Source organism: Culex quinquefasciatus, chromosome 1 (genome assembly GCF_015732765.1).
Source record: "Culex quinquefasciatus strain JHB chromosome 1, VPISU_Cqui_1.0_pri_paternal, whole genome shotgun sequence".
In the NCBI taxonomy this organism is placed as follows: Eukaryota; Metazoa; Arthropoda; class Insecta; order Diptera; family Culicidae; genus Culex; species Culex quinquefasciatus.
This window is the reverse complement of record NC_051861.1, coordinates 29,686,740-29,707,634: the sequence shown is the minus strand read 5'-3', so window position 1 is coordinate 29,707,634 and position 20,895 is coordinate 29,686,740. Positions and strand designations below refer to the sequence as shown.

General features: G+C 38.0%; 1 protein-coding gene across 2 annotated transcripts in view; it reads left to right on the top strand.

The window, feature by feature from the left end:
• Positions 1-2,204: 2,204 nt before the first annotated feature.
• Positions 2,205-20,895, top strand: part of LOC6038054 (equilibrative nucleoside transporter 1) — a 37,165-nt gene continuing 18,474 nt past the window's right edge. Inside the window, exons 1-2 of one of the 2 annotated variants that reach the window (XM_038258990.1) lie at positions 2,205-2,381; positions 12,258-12,727. In XM_038258990.1, the coding sequence (XP_038114918.1) occupies positions 12,664-12,727 (64 nt within the window). In that variant the 5' untranslated portion in view covers positions 2,205-2,381; positions 12,258-12,663. The remainder of the gene's footprint in view (positions 2,382-12,257; positions 12,728-20,895) is intronic. The other variant, XM_038258998.1, reaches the window with a different exon arrangement.

The following is a 20,895-nucleotide window of genomic DNA, read 5'->3' as shown; positions in this document are numbered from 1 at the left end:
AAAATGGAGTGACTGAACCCTCATCGTAATTTCAACGGGCTTTCAACCATATTTTGTGTTGTTATACAAATCAACGTGTGGATTAAGTGACTACTGTGGTGTGGTCTCTTAGGTCTAGCTCTGTTTTAAAGATTTATTCCTAGCAAGAAAATCCAATAATAGAAACAATATGATAACAAGTTCAAGTACTTTGATTGTGGCCAGTCAATTGATAAACGCAAACTCAACGTACCCACGTATGGAGTTCCGCGTCAGCCAGCGTTGAACGCAACGATAGTTTTCTTTGCGACAAAAATCGCCGCTTACAAAAAGAGCGCGAATAATGTTGCACACGCCATCAGGAACGTAAAAGCCATTATAAGGTTCGGAAACAAGGCAATAAAGCGATCCCGTACGCGAACAACCATCAACACGATTTCTCTTTGCTCTGGTGTCATTCATTCGTTCTGTATGCACTTTCCAATGGTAGGATATGGGAGAAGTATTGTGATCGCTTGTGGGAATGTGGAGAAGGTTGGAAACATTAAGAAAGCAGAAAGAGAGGGAGAAAAGAGAAGGCAAAGTTGACGGCAAATGACGTCCAATAGCTGATAACGAATTCAAGTCAATTCTCAATTTTTGGTCTCGTTTAGACTGGTTCAATTTGATTTGTGATGCGTTTTGTAACAGCGGCATACAATTCTAACCTTTTTATTATATTGCGCATTTTGCACTTTACTAGAGTCTTGCGCAATTATTTTCATCACAGTATTTTTTCATCACAGTGATTTTTCTTCACAGTGATGACGAAGATATCCGTTGCTATGGCAGGCTGTTTATTTATTTATTTTTGGAAGTTCAGAAAGCTCGTCCAGCCCAGAGAAAGTGTTTGGGACCGTCTAAGTAATTAAAGAGTCAACGAATTGTTCCGACCGTGGAATCGTGGTCTTCGGTGTCGGGATGCAGCGGTGTTGCGCCGGCATCTTGGCCTACGGTGGATCTTTGCAGTCAAAAAACGGCTGATGGCAGTTGTTGCTGCTTCGGGCAGGATTCCGCTGCCGGATGTCGAGCGGGCGTAGCTGGATTTTCACGCGGCTAGGCGTCTTTCCTCAGTGACGGTATCGGCCAACCCAGCACCTGGCTGATCCGGTTGAACCGAGGGGAACTTCCTTAACGATGATGGCGCGTTTCGCGCCAGAGTTGAAGATGGTCCTTGACGTTCGATGCAGGCAATGACCACTGCGCACTCTCATGCCTGGACCGACCAAAAACCGTAGGTTGCAGAGGTCCTGCGGATTAATTTCTTACGCCGGGACACTTTCTCTTCCATAATGCAGAGCGTGACCAGTACGAAAACAGGACTGACACGGGGACACTCGACTAACCACACGGACGCCTAAATGGCCTAAGACTCCGATCTTTGGAATCAGTGATAAAACTCCACATCTCTCTCCTAATCTATCCAGAGGGAAACATGCAATCTCGACACAGCGCTGTCGAGCCTGTCTTAATTGCAGCGGTACGCAAATCCCTTCGCTGCTAGTGTAGGGTGTAATGTGTAATGAGGAATTAAGTTAAAAGTAAAGGTTCGTTCAAGAAATGTGACTAACGGTTACAAGATGGCCGATATAATTGTGCCCTCGAGCTAATTAGAAAAAATTACCAGTAAAAACCCAAAAGTGTCAACTACAAGAATCGATCCAAGGACCTTTAACAGACCATCTCTATGACTTAACTGCCTCGGCCACCACATCTTGATGACTAGATTGTGGTCAGACGTCGATGTATTGCACTTGTTTTGTTTTGATGGTGTGATGAAAATTCGGTTTGCCAACTGTGATGAAAATTATCCCGCAGCACTCTAGCGCGGTGCAAAGTGCGCAAAGTTGACAGTTCTCTGTCCTGCAAAGCAGTGTGATGAAAAAATCTAGGCCAAGCACGATTGACACAAAACTCTAGAAATTGCTGCAAGGCGCAATATATTTGAAATTATTTTTTGCTCAGTTTTTAACAAGTAAACTGTTCTTTCGACACTTATCACTTTTTTGGTCCCGGAAGACTTTTTGATTGTTCCTCGTTCAAAATCGAACAAGTCTTGCCTCCTAATCTACAGCCCGCTCTACACAGAGCCACTGTGAGCAAGTCGTATTCTTTATGAACTCCGACCAGAAGCGAACACAACAAGAGAGCCAAAATTGGCTCTCTGCGCGGCTTGTTCGGAAAATTTCTCTGCCTGCCTGCTGCAGTTGTCGGTCGGTTGTCTTCGATCAAACACAAGAACCTTGTGCTCCGCTACAGTGCCGGGTTCTGCTGAACAAAAATTCGGTTCAGTAGAAGGAGGAAAAAAAAGTCATCCTAAAAAACCGCGGTGCGTGTCGGCGACGGAAACCATCGCCAGGCTTGTGAGTTTTTTTTATTTCTGGTTCAGCTTCGTTTTCATACCTACGCCGAAATCACGTGTTTCCTTCTGGGGCCAATACGTCAGCCCCGTCTCATCTCAGTAGATATTTGCGGAAACCGCGTGCCATTGTTCTCTTGTGGGGGCGGGTCGGGTTCTGTGCATCGCTAACGGAGCGAACGAAAGTGACATTTCGCCAATAAAAATCAATGCCTACTTGCCGCTGGCGTTAAGGTGCCACCACATTATCTATATTTGTGTTATAAATGGGCTAGTGGTTGTGCAAGAATATGGAAGGAAGCCGAGTGTTTTGGATACAGAGCCATAGCGAAAAAAAATATATAGAAAGGAAGCTACTTCCGTCATGGGGTTGCACAAGAGTTTATGTCATGTCACAAGTCGAGCGTAAATCAGGACCGATGTGATCGATCTAAAATTAAACGCGTGCTCTAGAAATTCTCGTAAAGCGAAAAAAGAATCAACCCTCAGCGTAAAACTCATTTTCTCTAGAATGGATTTAGACAAAATCAATGATGCATTCGTGAAAGGAAAAACCGCAGACGGTCGCCTCTATTTACGGTGACAAAAACGGCGGCAGGCAGTTGTTGCTCTCTCTCTGGCCCCCCCTCCTAGGAGTTTGTACTGCCATTCGCGTATTTTAAGAGTGCTTCGCTATGTTCTTAACATCGCCATACAAAACAGCAGCGCTCCATTTTCGTCCAGATTGTACCGCTAGTGTAGTGTGTGGTGGGGTATCCGCCGTGTAGAATGAAAAGAAGAGAAAAAATAAATAAACCCGCATGTACGCACACTCGTACGTACTACCGCACCGCATCGCGGAAAGTGTGCGTACCGTAGGGTGACCCGGAAAACTGGATTTTACCCGCTTTTGTGACGAAATCTTTAGATCTGAATCGGTGGGGCCAAAATTTGCCCATTGAATTATAAAATGTCAACTATGAGAAAAATTCACACTAAACAAACTGATTAAAACGAGATTAGTGTCTAACGGTGGTGATGCCCTAACCATGATTTATTTTTTAAATCCCTCTGAGCTGAGTTATCAGTTGTTTTAATAAGCGTATGTTGGTTCATTATTGGAATTTCAAATATAACACAAATGGTACGTTCGTTTGAACAGCCAGTGCGGCACTGAGTGCCACACTCGTCGGTGCCAGTTTTGGTTCAAACGAACATTCTTTTTCAGTGTGCATGGAACTCGCATGAAACTGAAAAAATATCGAGTGCGGCACTAGAGTTTCAGTTACAAGATGGCGGCGAAACTCGTGCGGAACTAGCGCGAGTTTCTTCAAAGAGACATTTTGACAGCTCTGAGTGCGGCACTCAGTGTGGAACTATCCATCAAACGAACGTACCAAAAGAGTTCGATAAAATAATTGGAAGATTTGCGCTTCACGGTGGAGATGCCCTAACATACGAACGGCTGAACAAATTGCAGGAAGATATTTTTCATGATGATTTCGGTTTCGGTCATACAAATCTCTATTCAATGTTGAAGGATGGTGATCCAAATTTGAAGAGAATAGGGTCCTACAGCCCTATGTAAATTTCTATGTACAACGGTTAAAAACACGATTTAAAACCATTTCTGTTCACTTTATTTTCATTAGGGGAATTATACCCTTTTCCAGCCTATTTCTATTATCGGCCTATCAGCACTTTGATCATGAACTACAGCTTTCATAAAGTATTTTAGACTGTTCCAAAGTAATGAATAGTTCAAATATAAGTGAGCAAGCAACTCTCCATTGTTGATAAATCTGAAAACGTTGATTTAATAGTGGAAAACGGCAAAAGTTATGAGAATTGGTCGAACGGCTTAGAGTGATAAAAATGGGTATATTTCCCCTATAAGCAAAAAAAATGGCAAGACAACAATAAGAACTTTTTCTTTCAAGAAGGGTCACGAAAATAATATTTTTAAATTGATTTAAAAATGTATAAGAATCCTTTGTGGTCGTACAAAAGGATATTGTAATCAGAAAAATGAGCTTTATCGTTGTGAACAATAATATCACAAATTTAATCTTAATTTTAGGACCCAATTGCCCTTTTAAATTAAAAACTTAATTTATGAACTATTAAAAACCAAATTGACAATAACAAAAGTACATTTTTGGAAGAGGTAAGATACAAAACGATCCTGCCTACACTTTCTGTTGGTTGGATTCAGTGAATTCGTTTTTTAAAGCCTGAACTACCTTAATTAATAAAAATAGGTCCAAAATAGCTATTAGGTCCAAAATAGCAGGGCTGCGGAGTCGGGTCATGTTTCAAACGACTCCGACTCCGACTCCGGCTTTCTCAGATTAGCTGACTCCGACTCCGACTCCGGCTCCGGCTTTGAACAAATGGTTGGCTCCGACTCCGACTCCGACTCCGGCCTACCAACCTTAGCCGACTACGACTCCGACTCCGACTCCAGCTTTCAACAAATGGTTGGCTCCGACTCCAACTCCACATATTTTAAATGTTTCAAAGGTTAGTTAACTATTATTGGTTATTTTTTTTTAAAAACATTGATAAAAAGGATTATATACTCTCTAAGCGTCATGTTTTTCTCAAGAAAAATAAGTTAAGTAAAAGTAAAGTAAAGCAAATAAACGGAAAAAAAGTTTCTAGGTTACAAGTTCTACACGTTATGGAAACAGAAATCAAAAAATATGTTCAGTTTTAGAGGCATTTTGAGAAGAACAGTTTTGTAAGTAAATTAGGATTGCTAAACCTCAAATTGGAAAATATTTTTTTCAAAGCTAATAAATTTAAATATTAAAATTTTATTTTTGAATTGATAACTAAACGAAACCTGGCCTTAATGATCTATTGAACATTAAACTTCAATTTGCTCACTTTCAGGCTGACATTTGTAAGAAGCACCTTGTTTTTTAAATGACAATTTTAAACGAAGCATTTTTTTATGTTTTTTTTAAGACGTACATAGACATCACGCCATGGCTGAAGGAGATTATTATTGCAAATCAATGTATCTAAACAATTTCTTCGTGGAAAGGACGCTTAAGATGTCCTTTTCAAATATCTGTGACATGGAAAATATTTTAACCTGAAAATTTTTAATTTATTTTAATTTTAAAATTTTATATTCTTTAAAAAGGAGGTGTCGTGAATCTTTACCTAAAACGAAGCTTCATGGATGATCTTTCGCCTCCATCAAAATATATGAAAAAAAAAAACATAAAATATAATAAAAAACAAATATCGACAAGTAAAATATTTTCTAGGTCACAAATATTTCATTTTTTAAGGTACATTGATTTGCAATGATTATCACTTTCCGTCATATTGGCGTGAGACATACAGTATGAGAAAATTCGTACCAGTTGATAATTTTTTGATTCATTTTTTTTTATTTATAATATTTGAAAAATAAATTTAAATCCTATATTTTGTTCTATACATTTTTTATTAGTTCATTTTTATACTGAATTCTTGAGATTTGTTCAACGATAATTTGCAACGATATCAAAATAGTTTACTTAAAAACAACATCAACAATCAATGATTATTTCAAATTTTTTGCAGCTTCTGTTGACATTTTTTGTTAGTTTCAATTATTTTAAATGCAACACTTTGATTTCTTGTACTCAGTTATAAACAAAATGCGCATGTTGAATTTCAAGTAAGAGATTGTTATTATTGTTGATTATTTGTTACAAAAGTTAAACTGTCAGTGACTCTTTTTCGATCTGCAAAAACAGTGATTACTTTTTATAATCTTTTTATGTACCTCGTATTTTTTTTCCTAAAAAATGAATTGACTTAAAACCTCTAAGACATTCGCTATCGGGTTAAAAGATGACTTTGTGTGTACTTTTTTCAGAAATAACTGGATGAAATTTGGTCAAATTTGAGTTGAAAGGGCACATAAATGTAGTCTGACTACATAACCAATTTTTTTTTAATTATTTTTTGAGTTATGACACTACATACTTGGATAAAAGGTTATCATTTAGTGATTATAGTGTAATAACCCAATTAGAGCTTTTCAATCACAATAAAAGCTTCAAATACATAATGGCATCTGATGAATCAATTAAAAATATAAGTTGTTTTGTAAATGTTATACAGGAAATACTGAATAATATGAAAACATATTTTTTTTTTGAATTTAAGATAACTCCGGCTCCGAACCGACTCCGGGTTATCAGAAATCTCCGGCTCCGACTCCGACTCCGACTCCAGCTCATAAAATTTAGCCGATTCCGGCTCCGACTCCGACTCCAGGCTTCCCAAAAAGACCCGACTCCACCGACTCCGGCTCCGACTCCGACTCCGACTCCACAGCCCTGCAAAATAGGGCCATATACCCTACTGAGCTTTCGAGATCCACCGCTATAAAGTGAACTTTGAGTGATTTGAGTTCATTTCCGACGTCACGATTTTCTCCTCTATAGTCCTTCCGAAAAGAAACGAGAGGAAAGTACTATTTGGTGACAGTATAGACCGGCGAGAGTGGAAATCGCTCAGTTCGATTTAGTGCCAGAGCGACAATAAATTCGGGATTTATCCTCTCCGTCCATTCACAGTACCATTTTACTACCAAACTATGCTCTTTATCTTCTCGTATGCCGATGCCCACTTCTGGGTGTACAATGTATTACTTATACACACAAAGAAAAAAACACTGTAAATTTAAAAAGATCGTTCGTTGGATTAAAAGTTCGCGTTGGTGAATATTCGTAGAAAGTTCAAACTTTTTAATTTAAAAGTGGGAATGTTGTTGATGCTACGATGAAAAAACTTGGCAAGAAGAAATAACATTTAACATTACAGTGATGATTTTCGAAAAATGTGATGGATTTTATTTCAATATTTTAATATTAAAACAGTAAGTTTTCTTTTTTTGTATTAATCGCATCTGCTTATAGTTGGCCAACTTCGGCGTCCAAGCTGTACCGATTCTTACGGTACGCCACCGGTCACGACCGAAGACCCCAGGCTGAGCAGGTTACGGACCCAAGTAACATTTTAGGCTTTATCAAAGCTGTCACAACCGCTATAAAACCTATCAGCCAAAACCAACATTAAAACCCCTTAGTCGTAACAAACTCCCCAGAACCTTGCTAAACCCCACTTAAAACCCAAAAGGACCTCCGAAAAAGGTTGTTACGGCCTATTTATAAAACCTACATAGGAGTTCAAGGCTTTACAACTGAATCCTAACAACATCCTCAAAGCCTTGATAAAACCTTTGTTAAAACCTAGTCAGGAGTTATGGAAAAATGACATTTCATACGTCTTCAAACGTCTTATGCCAAATAGGTTTTATTTTGGCAAAAATAAGACTTCGTCTTGCCAAATGAATTTATGGAGATGGTTGTCAAAAATGGCGATGATAAATAATAAACGGGATTGAAACTCGTCTGAAAAACCTGTATCATTTTCTCATTCGAAACAGTGGCGCCACGTGGTGGTAGCTGCCCTGTTTATTACGCTGTGAAATTATCCATGGTCAATCCAAGGAACCAGAAGGTGATAACAGAAATGTCCGTCCAAAAGGGGTGCTGCAAAAAAAAACATATTAACATATTTATTTTTAACAAATTTTCGACCAAATCAGCAACGAATTACAAGTTTGACAGTCCAACTACTGTTAAAAGTGGGTTTTGTTATTTGTTTTTGCAAAACTGCATATTTTTAACGAAAGTGCCAAAAATATTCGTGATCACCTTTTGCCTCTTGGTGGCGTTTTGTGTTAGAATGTGAGTGGTCGATGTTTGCGGACGTGCACGCAGAACACAGAACAGTGAGAACTAGCGAAAATGCCTCACATTATTCTGATACAAGTCGCCATATTGAAATTGCTTGAAGATTCATACCCGTGATAATAGATATTAGAGGTAATCCAAATAATTTGAAAGCTTATTTCTCGCAGTTGATGGCTCAAATTCAGCTGCGGTTGAAACTTGATTGATAAATGTAGGGGAGATAGAGCCAAAAAATTCAACTCGCTTCATCAAAAATCAATCTTTTGTAATCATAGTGTTTAATGTTAAAAAATATTTTATTGCAATTCTTTGAAAAAATGTTCAAAATATTTTTAAACATCTATCGCTATATAATCATGCCAGAATATGCTGAATTTCTGGCATGATGTGTTTTCATAAAATTTAAATCAAATTTTTCAGTTTTCTATTTTTTCAAAAAAGTTGGCAGTCAATCATATTCAATCAGAGCACGAGTTTAACGCCATATTTATGCACTGCTATTTGGTCGCGATAAATGCTCTTTTAGGAGTTTATGGTTTTAAGTGAGCTTTTTACATGCCTAATGGCACTTGACAGCTACAACACCCTAGGTTTTAACAAAGCATGCGATAAAACCGTTTGGCATGCGGCATTGCCACCTGGTTTTCAAGCCTCTATTAAAATTTTCATAAAATCTTATTGAAAGCCAGTTATTTCGTCCCGGTTTTATGTTCGAGGCATAAAACCCTGTTAGAACCTATTAATTAGCTCTTGCTTGTTGGCTGCGGTGAATGCCTAAATAAAACTATTAAGCAATCAAGAAGCTACAATAAAACCTCAATAAAACTTGGTGGTGGCTAGTTGGTTTAAAAATGTAACTTGGGTGTAGAGAACAACGTGGTCTCGTTGCCGGCCATCATCAGGACAGGCTTGGAGCAGTTGGCCATTGGTTGTTGATTCGGGAAGGGAAGTCGACGTTTTCCGGCTGGGAAGTGAATCGCCTGAATTTCTTCGAGAATGACACAGATGTTGCCAACTCGCCGTCAAAGTTTATCCGGCCGAAGTTGCGCCGTCGCGAGATGAGCGTTTGCGGACGGGAGTTGCTGAAAGAGTTTGACACTGAACACGTTCTCAATGCTCACCGGTGACTTCTTTGATAACACCCAAGCTTCCTTCTTACCCATTACGGTCGTGAAATAGCTGCAGGTCCTGCAGAAAGCAGGCCTTATCCTTTTGAAAACCAACTTTCCCCTAATCCCCCAACCTTGTTCCGCACCCGCACCATTTTTCTTCGACGGTTTCAGCGTCCAAGTCGTGGTCCAAGTCCTAGCTGAGACCGCGTTCGGTTTTGATTGTCGTCGTGGACCACTTACCACCGAAATCACCTAAACGTTTGTTTACATTTAGAACATAGGCGTACACGGTTACACAAGGACGACAAAATGAAAGATATTTTACAGTCGAATTTAAAGTTAAAACTTTTAAATCGGTTAGCAATGAGCAGGGTTGTTAAAATATCAAAGTATCAGCTCTCAGCAACTACAATTATCTCGCCTGAATATTCATGCCTCAAATACAACTGCTCTTCTCTCTTCATTGAACCTCTCAGCGCCGAACATAGCCACTCGCGATTGACATTTTCCTTTTCTCTCTCATTCCCGCTTCCACGATCATGCTACCGTAACAGCGTTTAACCACAAAAGCCGCCACAAAACCAATTTCGCAAACGCAGTTTAACAGGACGTCATGCGTGGTCGGCTCCTAATCGCCATCTCGCGTTCTCTCATTGCAGTTTTCGGAGAGATTGAGAGACTCAGCGGTGAGAGCGCATAGTCGAGGAAAAGGGGAGGAGTGATAGAGAAAGAATGACATCGCTGGGAATCACGAGACACAAGAAGAGATCTCACAAGCTACAGTGACGGCCGCTATACTCGCGGATATTTTTGGTGCAGAGATAATCTATTGATAGCTTTTTTATCACTCATTTGCAACACTGGCAATGAGATTTTCACAAACTGTAGCAGTAAAATTTTTAATTTTCAAAACAAGAAAAAACTTTTAATGTAGCAAATTTTAACCACTTTTTAAATCAAAAGTAAATTACTTTTGTCATTAACGTAATTTTTTTTTCTGTGTACTGTCATTTTTACTACTCGGATCCGGTACTCCATTATAAAAGATCAATTATTTGACAATACTGCAGTTTTTTTTAAAGGAATTTTCTAACAGCCCGAGTAAAAAAAAAGTTATAATTTCACTAAATAGTTTTCAAACAAATACAAAACTCAGGTCACCCTAGCTTGTGTCGTCGCCTGTCGTACCACTACTGTTCACCACTTCGCCACACGGCCAAAACCTATCTACCTACCTGAACCTGAACCCGCTGCTTGCTGGCACAGCAAGTTTCCTTGCCGGGAAGTGCATTCCTACACAATGCGGCGCGAACGTGTGCGCATCAAGTATGCAAAGTAGGCTATTAAGAAAGACTCACTGGTTGTTTGGCAACACTGTTTGGCTTCCACGACGCCTACCGCGCCGGTTGACATTTTGGATCCTATTGTGGAGCTATTACTGAATAAATTTGGGCGCCTCTTCTGATCAATATTTCGGGACTGATAAAAACACGCTAATCAGAGCACTTGAATGGTCTCTTGACAACCGATTTACGCGTGTTAAACGTTTGTTCAACGTAGCGTGCTGCGATGATGGACACCTCCTTGCGTGCGTCATCGAACTGTTGCACGTGGTCGGAGAGCGGCATGAATGGGAGTTTCACTTGAATCAGCACAAATCTATTTCAACTTTGGTGAAACGTTCTGATAGAAATGCTGTAGGTGGTTTTGACAGTTGTATTAGTTGTCATTTGCCAAATGAATCATAGGACGAGCTTGCATTACAACTACTCATGATAGCATTTGTTTAAAGGGATAAGGGAGACTTTCCACGGTATATTTTTGGTCTGTCTGAAATTAACTAATGTCAAGTAAAAAAAAGCATGACTCACTTCAAACTGTTAAAAGCACACGGTAATCGTGAAATCGTGAATCTTCTATTAGTACCATGCTCATAACTCGACCAACGGATCTGAAAATTCCCATCCATCTATCTCGGCGCGAAGACAACCATCGGGCCCCAACAATACACTCGGGGCTGACGGACTGATTTATTATCAATTTGAACTTTACAGCCCGTCCTCGCGCCGCCCATGTCGCAAGGCAAGACACGGGGTAAAGTAAACATTTTTTTTTGTCTTCTTAATTCTTCTCAGCAAGTACACACAATGGCATAATGATAATCAGTCAAAGTCTTGGACGACTACCGCGCGATGCGATTTTCGACCGTGGCTCGTCAAAAGTGTTGCGATAACACCCGGCCCCGGTGGCTTGAGATTGCAGTTTGAACAATCGAAATAATCAATAAATTGAACAAATAAAGCCCCCTCCTTGAATGGGTGTTGAGTTGTGTTTCTGTGTTGCTACTAGCGGGTCTTATCAGCTGGTGGTTGCACAATCGCGCAACGTATGTAAAATTAAGTAATTTACTATTATTGGAACATTCTTGGAACGGAAATTTAAAATGAAATTTAAATTATCACAAGTTACATCTTTTTCAAGAGCATGCCTCCATTTGTTTTGTCTAAATGTCAAAAATTTAAACGAAAGGAGCAAGATATTTGCTCAATGTCCATCGTTGCGGTTAACTTTACGCAGTAGGCCGTTTCGACATTTGGCATTCTCCAGAATGCAATTGAATGACTTTCATTAAGATTAGAATTTTCTGATAAATTATATGTGAAAATGTGTAGACACGTTTTTTCGTAAATTTATTTCTAAAACGATCTTTGTTTGTCTATGTCTTAATTGTTAAACTCTAGCTGTCACTTTAGTTGATTTTATGTCCGCAAGCTGGTGCTAGTGCCGTGATCGCTTTTTTTTAGAATCTCGTCTGTTAGTCTGTGGCGCACACGTGGTGCATATCTGTAAATCATATTTTCGAACATGCTCTCACACATATTGGCCGAAACTCGGTTTATTTTGGACCCAGTTCACTTCCTTTTCCTTAGATCCATCAAACACGCCTCACTTTTGTTAGTTTGCTCAAAACGTTCAATCACGAGTGACTTAATTTTTACCCTCACTTTCTTCTATTTTTAGCACCCCGACTGGAGTTGGACCGGCGGCAATGAGCAAACCTCAACAACTGGTACAGAAGAGTGCCGGCCGGCGAAGCATATCAAGCTGTATGTGACTGTTTTGCGTTTATAGTTGTAGCGGCCGTTTCGAAAAAGCAAAAAAAAAACGTGGCTGTGAAAATTTGTTTACCTTACACTAATGGAAAGTAAGTCAGTGTGATCATCGTGTTGAAAGTGCACTCCTCTCTGGGAAAAAGCAAACACTAGTTCCCTCGTGGCACAAGTTTAATGGATCAATAACCAGCAACGACAACAACAACAACAAGTTGCAACCCAGTTGGTTGTTATTGCACGTGGTGAAGTGAGCGGTAAAAACGGCCCACGTTTGATTAGTTTTGAGCGAGAGTGCAACACACGCGGCGGCGGAAATGGCTGACGGGCAGAATCTGCTAGATCGGAAGCATGGTGCGATTAGCATCGTTGGCGGGAGAGGTGAGTTGGGGACTGTTTGTGTCATCGAAATTAGTTTGAGTTTGTTGCAACTAGCGTACAAGCTTTAGCTGAAAATGTTTCAGTTTTTAAAGTAATCCGAATAGTAAAAATATAAACTGAGAATGTGTTTTCACACAATTTTCATATTAAAAACACCCCTTTTAAAAATCAATCATTAAACATTTAAATTCAATTTAAAACGACACTCTATATAGAAGCACAGAGCCGTTAATTAAAGGAAGCGACAAGCTGCTGATAATTTCCTGTTTAAAACTAGGTATTAGTGAGCTCCTCTATAGTCGTTGACATGATAGAGTGTGGTACTAAACGGAATATGGAGAGCGATGAAAGCAGGAAAAACGTTTCAGTTCGGGCTAAATCAATAAATGATGATGATGGAATGAGACGGTGCTAGGCAAAATAGATCGAGCGACGTTGGTTTAAAAATAGACTAATCAAAACGATATTGTATCTTTATACTATTTGTTGATTATATAAAATTACAGATAGATATAGTTAACATAGAGATTTGTTACGTTTTACATTATTTTGAAACACTTAACTGACCAAAAATTGATGGAATTTTAATGACAGACAGATGAGCAATTCTCTGAGAGGTCATTCGTTTTTTTTATTCCGGCTTAAATTTTATTGGTGGCTTCGGTATGCCCAAAGAAGCCATTTTGCATCGTTAGTTTGTCCATATAATTTTTCATACAAATTTGGCAGCTGTCCAAACAAAATTGATTTACGAAGTTTAAAAAATCTGTATCATTTGAAGGATTTTTTTTATCGATTTGGTGCCTTCGGCAAAGTTGTAGGCATGGATCACGGTGGGTAAGAAGGGGATTATTATGCGACTTGCATGCACCTCGGAAATTCTTTCTGGAGGTTGTTGGGGGGAGTATTCTGAGTCAGAAAAATCAACTTCCAAAATATTCTGTCGGTGAAAACTGATTTTATCTCGATTTGAAGTTAAAAAACCTAATATATCACCTAAAACTCAAAAATACGTCTAAAAACTTGGTCTATCTCTGGACAAAGATGTACATTTTCATCTAGATATCAATTTTTAGTTCACAAAATATATTACTGACATAGTACACCTTAAATCGATCCATTACTTGAATCCCAGCGTCATCAGGAGGTGTAAAATAATGTTATTTCTAAAAAAATATTTTAAATTTGCTCTGGTAAATAAACTGTCATGTCTGAATTCAAAAACTAATGTTGTAGCATTGTTGCAAACGAAATGAAGAACAATTTTGCAGAAAAAAGTATGACATTTTATCCATTTAAAGTAAAGTTATGTCTATTTTAGTGGGAAAATTTCTACCAATTTTCAAAATCCTTCGATATTTAACTCATGCTTGTTAAAAACAGCTACTATGATCATACTCAGGAGGATGTAACAAAAATTATAATTTGACGGTCATTCAGGGCTGGTTACGGTGGGCATACTGAGCTAAAATTCCAAATATGAGCTTGATTGAACTTAACAGGAGCTGGCGTTTTGCATTTGAATTTTTGATGAGATCTAACTCGTAGAAAACACTTTTTTCAAAAATGTAGATTTTTTGTCACTTTGGCCACTGAAGCGTTTATTTTAAACATCATTGGCGTGTAGGACAAGTCCTTGCAGATGTTTTGACTTATATAAAATTGAAGTTTTGAGCAAAATCAAATGGCGCTACGCTTATGTTTTCTGCTGAGACGTTTTTCTTAAAAAAAAAAAAAAAAAAATGAAGGCCTGTACAGAGCTCCAGAGTGCTTCAATTCAATATTCTATATACCAAAACATCTGCAAGGATCTGTCCTACACGCCAATGATGTTTAAAATAAACGCTTCAGTGGCCAAAGTGACAAAAAAATCTACATTTTTGAAAAAAAAAGTGTTTTCTACTAGTTAGATCTCATTAAAAATTCAAATGCAAAACGCCAGCTCCGGTTAAATTCAATCAAGCTCATATTTGGAACTTGAGCTCAGTATGCCCACCGTAACCAGTCCCTGAATGACCGTCAAATTATAATTTTTGTTACATCCTCCTGAGTATGATCATAGTAGCTGTTTTTAACAAGCATGAGTTAAATATCGAAGAATTTTGAAAATTGGTAGAAATTTTCCCACTAAAATAGACATAACTTTACTTTAAATGGATAAAATGTCATACTTTTTTCTGCAAAATTGTTCTTCATTTCGTTTACAACAATGCTACAACATTAGTTTTTGAATTCAGACATGACAGTTTATTTACCAGAGCAAATTTAAAATATTTTTTTAGAAATAACATTATTTTACACCTCCTGATGACGCTGGGACTCAAGTAATGGATCGATTTGAGGTGTACTATGTCAGTAATAAATTTTGTGAACTAAAAATTGATATCTAGATGAAAATGTACATCTTTGTCTAGAGATAGACCGAGTTTTTAGACGTATTTTTGAGTTTTTAGGTGATATAGTATGTTTTTTTAACTTCAAATCGAGATAAAAGAAGTTGATTTTTCTGACTTAGAATAGTCCCCCCAACAACCTCCAGAAAGAATTTCCGAGGTGCATGCAAGTCGCATAATAATCCCCTTCTTACCCACCGTGGGATAAGGACTTAACTTAAAAAAAACACGGCAACAAAATTGTGTTAGGGCCAAACATTCAATATTACGCCCTTTTGAAATGTTAGTCTTGATTTAGTTTTTTTTGAAAATATTGTTTTCGAAAAGATCGGAAAATTTCACGAATGTTTCATATTTTAACATTGTATATCGGACCATTAATTGCTGAGATATCGTCATTATAAAATGGTGGGTTGTTTGGGTGAGACTTTGAAAACATCAGTTTTCCTGTTTTTAAACCTTTGCATGGCAATATCTCAACAACTAAAGGTCGTATCAACAAAGCTCATAAAAGCAAAATGTAGACAATTTTCTCAGCTTTTCAAAAATATTATTTTCAAAAGTGGGCAAACATGGGCACTAATTTCAAAAATAAATAACTGCAACTATTTTCATAAAAGATACCTAAAAATGGCTATAACTTTATCATAATTTCACCAAAGTAGTTTTTGATTGCAAATTCGATTTTACATAAAAAATGAAGTTGAAAATTTATTGCGACCAATACTTCGATTTTTTTTTTTTTAAATCAGCATTGATTCAATAAATCATAACTCGGTCAAAGATTTTTTGCTCCTTCTGAAAATGTCTCAAAAGCTGCCATTTGATGTCCCGTAAAACATATATTTTTTTTTATTCACTAATTTATTTTTATTAGGTCCTCTTCGGTACGAGACCTGGTTAGGACCGAGGATCAAATACATAAAAAAATACACTACAGCCGGAGTTAATCCACACCGAACTTGCGGGACATGGTGCCGACCACCCTTTCCTGGTCCGAGCGGGTCTTGCAACTCCTCAGCCGCGCGGTAAACTCGTAGAACATCTTCCACAGCTCCCCGAGGAACATCTTCCACAGCTCCTCCGTGCTGTAAAGCACCTCGGCTTCTTTCGCCTTGGGTTGGCCACCGGCACCAGGGCCAGTGTTTCCTTGACTGCTTCCTGCATCAGCTGCGGATTGGGGTTCTGTTGTCTTCAGCTTTTCCGGGATCGGAACCGGAACCGGCAGCGGAGGGAAATCCGCCGCGGAGAACGACGGTACCACCAGACTCTGTTTGTCCTTCTTCCATGCTGGCGGTTTCGGCTTGGACGCCTGCTGCCTCGACTGGATGAACTGCGCACGTTTGGGGCAACTACTGTCTAGACCCTCGTGAGATCCAGAGCAATTAGCACACTTTTTGGGTTGAGCTACTTCGACTTTACACTGTTCCGTTTTGTGGAATCGCCCACAGTTGTTGCATCTGCTTTTGAGATAACAATTCTTGGCTCCGTGTCCTAGGCGGAGGCAATTCCTGCACTGGGTCACGTTGGGTTGCGCATTCCGGTAGGCCTCCCATCGGACGATGACTGGTCCCATTTTCTTCATTGCACTCAGCTTCTTGAGGTTCGTGTGTCCCTTGGGAAAGAAGACAATGTAAGGGGTTTCACCTACGGTGGACTTTTCCTTCCGCTTGATGGCCTTCACATCCAAAACATCAAGGTTATGGTCCTCCTTGAGTCGATCTTTGATAATCTCCACATCCACTTCTGGGAGTCCTCGTAGAACGACCCGGTGGGATTTTTCGCTTCGTCGATCGTGCGTGTAGAATTGCACTTTGTACTGAAGCAGCAGCTCTCGAACGGTGTTAAATTCCTCCACGAAAAAACACGTCACTTTTATTCCACTCCGGGTCAGCTTGTACTCCGGTTTCACTTTGCACAGGGCCATTAAATCCAGAAATCTGTTAAAGCCCAAGTTCGTTACCACCAGAGGTGGTTGCTTTTGTTTACCGGCAGATTTTCTGGGTTCTGGAACCGCCGGGGCGTCTCCTCCTCCTGCTGCACTGGCATTGTTGTTGTTTTTGTCGCCTGCAAGCGCGCTGAATTTGTTGCTGTTGAGCAGGGTCTTCTCAACTTTTTCTCCTTCGATGACGATTCCAGTGACCTCGCTGGACTTCTTCCGCTTCTTATTCCCGCGGACGGGCCGAAAATCTTCCTCCTCGGAAGATTCCTCCACCTCCATCCGTCAAAAACTTCCAAACACGCGAGATGACAACACGAGCAAAACACGTCTTAACTTGTTGCTTGCTGGCGACTGAATGGCCCGTAAAACATATCAGAAAAAAATGAAAATTGTATTTTTTTTTCGCAAATCAAGTTTTAATGACAAAAAGTGAAATTAAAAATCACCAAATCTTTTTTAACGAGTATATTTTTTGCAGTGTGATCCATCTCCATACCTACTACTTTGCCGAAGACACTAAATCGATCAAAAAAATCCTTCAAAAGATACAGATTTTTGAATTTTTATATAACATTTTTGCTGCCAAATTTGTATGGAAAATGAAGTTTGAGTCGGATTAAAAAATACAAAAATTTTAATTAAAAAAAAATGATTTCATAGAGAACTGCTCAAAGAGCATACGATTTTGACCAAACTGCATCAAAAGTAGGGTTAGTGAAATTTCACGATTTCACGGACAGCGTGAAATCCGTGAAATTTGGCTTTATCCGCGAAATCCCGCGAAATTTTATGTTTGTGTGAAACTGTAACGATTTTTCTCAAAACGATTTATCAAGCTCAAATAGGAATAAACATAATCTTATGAACTTCTTTAGAATTAAGGGGTTACACGTTACACACATGTAGTAAATTGCAAAATTTCATATTACAGAAAATTTATTAAATCCATTCAAAAGATAAATTTCAATCACTCCTGAAAGTTTCATGAAGATATTTCTTGATTTAACTGAGTAAGAGACGATTTAAACTCAGAATTTTGCCATGCGCAAAGCAAACTGTCAAACTTTGTAAGCGTTTTTCATTTAACACTGAGTTGATTTACGGGTGCCACGATATCTCGAGATGGGACGGACCAAATTGGCTAAAATTTTAGGTGAATACTCCCAAGACATATCCCGTGTGCATGACGAAGCCCGATTTTGAAATTTTGAATTTTCAAAAAATACAAAAATCAAAAACTAACGATTTTTTTATACGAAAAACACAAAAATATTTTTTTCTTTTTTTAAAATAAACTTTTTGAAAATCGGCCTTCGTCATGCACACGGGACCGGTTTAACGAGTCTTCACCAAAGTTTTAAGCCGGTTTGGTCAAGACAGTGTTGAGATATCGTGGCACCCGTTTTTTGAAACTGCTAACTTCAAATAGCTATATCTCGCTAATGATACAACCAAATGTCTTCAAACTTGTTTTATTAATAGATGAAAATGTATATTTTAATGCCCTGAAAACAGATTTTGAAAAAAGTTGAAGTGTGTGCTCAAAAAACCTTTGAAATTTTTGCCGATTTACATGTATGTAGCCCCTTAAGCGAATGAATACCCTTGTTTAATTACGAACATAGTGTTAATGATTTTTGACGATGACGGCTTGAATTTCGTGAAATTTATCAATTTTCTCATTTTTTTTTTCAAAGTAACAACATAATAAATATTTCATCCATACAGATTGATTAGTTTTCAATTGAAAAGCTTGATATGAACCATTTGAAGAATTGTTCAGATTTTTCAGTTTTTTTTGTAACTAAGTTTAGTAATATTTTCATCCGCTGTTTTGAAAATTTTACTGCTATTTTATTTGAAAGGTATAGTTTCAAAATAAATTAAAAGATATTTTCAGAGTCCTGTTAAATTTTAACGATTTTTGATTATTTGGGTAGACGATTCCCGTGAAAGATAAAATACTACTTTTGTTTTGTTTTTATTTTGAATTAAAATGTCGATTTCGTTACAAATTATATTATTTTTGCCTTTTGATTTGAAATTTAAAAATTGTAAAGGGAGATTAAAACCTCAAAAAATGTTGATGTGCCAAATGTCGCAATAAAATTAAAATATTTCACTCTTGCTGGACAAGATTGTTAAATTTTGCTTTGATATGAAATGCAAAAAATAAAGCAAATCAGCGAAAACTTTTTATTTTTATTAGTCGAATATTTAAAAAAGGCAGTTCAGTAAATGAGAATACGCATGCCCTACATTTTAGGCTGGTACAAATATTTTTAAAAGTTTTTGTCACCCCCCCCCCCCCCCCTTCAAAATTGGCCCGAAAAATCAGGGGGCAAAAAAAATATTTTTACAATAAACTTCAAAATTTCAATGAAAATTGAAGTGCAACCAGCTGAAATCAAATTAAAATACATTCTCCTGCGTTTTAAATAATTTTTAGCATGTTTGGGTTTATTAAAAAATCTTAAGATTTTTTTTTAAAATTTTCGAGGCAAAATCTTTTTTTTCGATTCAATTTTTTGTTTTTGTCAGATCTTAGATTTTTTGAAAACTAATGATTGCAAAACAACTGAACTAGTGTAAAATGCATTTTAAAACAGTTTTTTCATTTAAATGTGAAGACTATGGCTTGTTATTTTAATTTTTATATTTTTTTATTTTTTTGCCCCCCCCCCTTGACCTCGGCAAAAACTTATTTAAATATTTGCATCGGCCTTATTTCAAAACATATATAGAGCCTATCCACAAACTAGGTGGAATCTTTTTTGAAAATTAGGAGAATTTTTTTGTGTCACATTCAAATTTATTAAAGATTTTTTTAGTTTATGGAAGGATAATATATAATGAAGCATAAAAAGTAGTTTCTGTGATTTAAACATAAGATTTTCAGAGTTATTTTAACATTTTTATCGATCCGCGAAATTTGCGTGAAATTTTGTGTTTTGAAATTGAGGTCCCCGTGAAATTTGCAATTTTCGAGCGTGAAAAATCACTAAGCCTAACTCAAAAGTAATAAAAATGCATATGGGACTTTTATTCGACCAGGGGCATTATAGCCCTTTTGTTTGACATCACCCTAATTTGTAACCCAAATTTGTATGGAAAATACAATTACGCAAAATAAACTTTTCATGGCTTGTTGGTCACCAAATAAAAAAAATTACTTGCGAAACCTTAGGAAACTGCTCAAGCTTGTTTAATTTTCAAAAGGCACGATTTTTCTTCAATAAAGGATCAATCGACTGCAGTTCCTTTAATTCTTTCAAGTGTCCATGTATCCATCTCATCAAGTAGCACTTTCACCTTCACCAAGTATAGGCTCATGGGCAAAGTGTTATCGAATCCGGAGAGCTCTTGAGTATCTGGTCTGATGCGCGCACATACAGTGCAGGTTCGATGAATTAAAAATTATCCATAAAATATTTGAAGCAAGCAGCAGAACTTTCTCTGTACTCTTAGATATTTACATTTGTGAGAAAATATTCCAAAGTTGTTGTCTGCCTGATCAGCAATACCTAATCATTGAACCTACCCTGTAAACTTCATTTAGTACCTCTATCAATCGACATAGCAGGCCTTGAACCGCCTCAGAATACCCTGTGAACCATCGAAGAGGCTTGCTTAGATGAAACATCGAACTCGTCGCGCAGCCAACTTGATGAACCCACTGTCTCTGCTGCTTCTTCGCGCGAGTTTGAAAATGGAATGGGGGGAATTCAATTAAAAATAGACTCCGCTTGGGCTTCCTGCGTTGACGTTTCATGACCTTTTCCGCTCGATAAAGAGACAGTACACGCGGCGTGACCTCGGTGATTGCGAGGGGC